Raw genomic sequence first — 2,780 nt, forward strand, 5'->3', positions numbered from 1 at the left:
ACTAGTACGAGTGAGAAAGGCGACATCTTGGAATCCTTAGTTCTCTTGCTGGAATCGCCTAGCCTATAGCACAGCGGAGCGAAGTGTTTCATGATTTGTATTTTAATATTCTATCTTTTTCTCGTATAACAGGAGTCCTGTCACCAGTGATAACTGGAAAGGAAGTCAGCAGTAATGAGTGACAACTTATCATTTAGTGACAGCGCCGTCTCATACTGAAACTCGACCACTCTATTTCTTATAAGCACAGAATTATAAAATAAACATAGTACAACGTACATACAACAGTTGTTTGGAATAGGAAATCGATATTCAGCTTAGCTTCAGATTATTGATATCTTTTATCGTATTATTTGTTCGCAATCCTGTCGGTGCTCTCAGGCACAGCGACAACTGTATCATCAGCGATAGCATCTCAGTTGGAGGAACCGTTAAACTTGAAGACTCCGAGTGTTCGACTGAGTATGACTGTTGAGCTCGAAGGCATCGGGCTGAGCCTTATAGATTCAACTCCTGAGGAGTTACTGTAGGTGTAGGGGAAAAAGAATGAAGTATTAATAGCAGTCAGTTTGCTCTCGCATATATATTCATTTTTTTCGTCAGGGAAAATTTTCCAGGAAAATTTCTAGAAGTAACGATATCATATAGCAGTCAGTTTGCCCTTGCATATATATTTATTTTTTTGTCAGGAAAAAATCTCCAGAAAAATTTCTAGAAGTAACGATATTATATAGCAGTATTAATAGCAGTCGGTTTGCTCTTGCATATATATTTATTTTTTTTTTGTCAGAAAAAAATTTTTTTAGTGAAATTTCTATATTATATAGAAAGTATAGTATAGCAGAACTCTGAGTGTATTATTGGTATATGATGAACTTGTTGTGTTTGCTTGTGGATTCAACTACCGAGGGGCTATTTTAGAGCTAAGATGATGATTCTTGGGGGGGAAGGGAATCAATTGATAATAAAGTGGTCAGTTCGCTGGTGTAGTTATATTAATTTTTTTGTCACAAAAAAATTCAGTGAAATTTCAGTAGTAAAAACTACGAAGACGTGTGTTTGTTATGAAATTTTTTGGAAAGTTGAATGGCAAAAAATTATGACATTGGAGTTTCACCCGTGATATGAAAAACATATTTTACGACTATTTCATACCGCGAGTATCGCGTTTTTCGCGTGAAACTTCATCATATATTATGTCCTTTTCTCGACCCGAAAAATCTCGAAAAATGTAAAAGTAATGTTCATTTTATTTGCTTTCTAGATACGCTTCAACTCGGCACATAGTGTTGTCGGTGAAAATAGCTGGAAATCCGAGTACTGACTCAACCGTTCAGCTGAGTATCGATAATGTGCAAGTCGACAACCATGTGAAAGGCGGGTGAGTGTGATATGTATTTCAAACACTGGAATTTTTTCGGTGATATGAGAAAACACTAGTGAGAAACTGATTTCACGACCATTGCATAGCGCAAATATCGTGTTTTTACGAAGTATTAGGCCACTTCACGTAAAACGAGTGAAACTCCAATATCGTTGAAAATAGAGTTTCATCAGTGAGATTAAAAACACTAGTGAAAAACACATTTACATTTCATTTTGCGGAAAACGCATGTGAGCGATTAATAACGTGCAGAATACGTGGTGTGTTTTATGTGATGTTTTACCGCGTTCATAAACGTTCATAAATGTTCATAAACGTTCATAAACGTTCATAATCGTTCATAAACGTTCATAATCGTTCATAAACGTTCATAATCGTTCATAAACGTGTTTACCCAATAAACGTGATATGTGATATGGGTTTATTTGTCCGGTTTAATTCGCGAAGTGTTTTCAATTCACTTCAAATCGCGTTTATCACATGAAGTATTACGCCATTTCACGTGAGACTCCACCGAACTCCACTTGGTGAGTATAGGTACCAGTGCTGCAAAAAATGTTCGCTCTCCTCAGCTGCTGAACTCAATATTTTTCTCACTAATCATAGAAGTTTATATACGAATTGGCAGAATATATACGATAAATGTAGAGAAATTAACAAGGATTTTCCAAAATTTCCTCGCAGTTTTCATATTGTCACCAACACGTGTGGTTGCCCATGTGCAAATTTCACCACACTGATAGGTATTTCAAAACACTACTGCATACGAAGACATCTAATTCTACTCGACATCGCGCTGAGGATCTGCTACCTATCTCGCCTGAGCCGAGCTTCCAGGTGAACAGTGTTGGAGGATTATATGTTCGCTCTCCTCAGCTGAGTTTAGGAGTTTCCACAGTAATTATCGAAGTATATATATGACTTCGGGTAGGAATGTACAGGAATCAAGACTCTCATATGTTTTCTCAGCTGAGCTTGAGAGGAGTTTGAAAGTTCACTAGAGAAAAGTGTACAGAAACTAATAATAAATCAGAGAACTTTCCTCAAAATTTTCATACTGTCATCAACACATGTAGCTGACGATGTGTAAATTTTCTCCAGGTGATTCCTAGATATTATCATAGAACCCAGTATTCACGTGCTAGGTAAATACTCAACATTTCTTTGGTTTATTTCCTCAGCTGAGCTCGTAAGTTACTCGTTTACATAGGAATTCGGGCAGAAGTGCACTTCGCAGGCCACAATAATTTGCAGAAAAGTTCTCGAAACTCAAATATATGCACACGTGTGCACTGTCCCAATACACAGTCTTCAGTAAATAGTTACATAGCCTTGTCCCTTAGCTAATGTATCGCTTCTCACTCATCTGTATATATATGCCTTTTCTATCTATCCC

The 2,780-nt window shown here is 37.0% G+C and overlaps 1 protein-coding gene across 1 annotated transcript in view; it reads left to right on the top strand.

Moving 5' to 3' along the window:
• Pmar_PMAR017457 (hypothetical protein) overlaps nt 1-2,780 on the top strand; it is a gene marked incomplete at both ends in the record, with an annotated part of 8,255 nt that overhangs the window by 1,294 nt on the left and 4,181 nt on the right. The window contains 2 exons of the mRNA XM_002784727.1: nt 382-526; nt 2,128-2,221. Of these exons, the coding sequence (XP_002784773.1) occupies nt 382-526; nt 2,128-2,221 (239 nt within the window). The remainder of the gene's footprint in view (nt 1-381; nt 527-2,127; nt 2,222-2,780) is intronic.

Source organism: Perkinsus marinus (genome assembly GCF_000006405.1).
Source record: "Perkinsus marinus ATCC 50983 genomic scaffold scf_1104296934654, whole genome shotgun sequence".
Classification (NCBI taxonomy): domain Eukaryota; phylum Perkinsozoa; order Perkinsida; family Perkinsidae; genus Perkinsus; species Perkinsus marinus.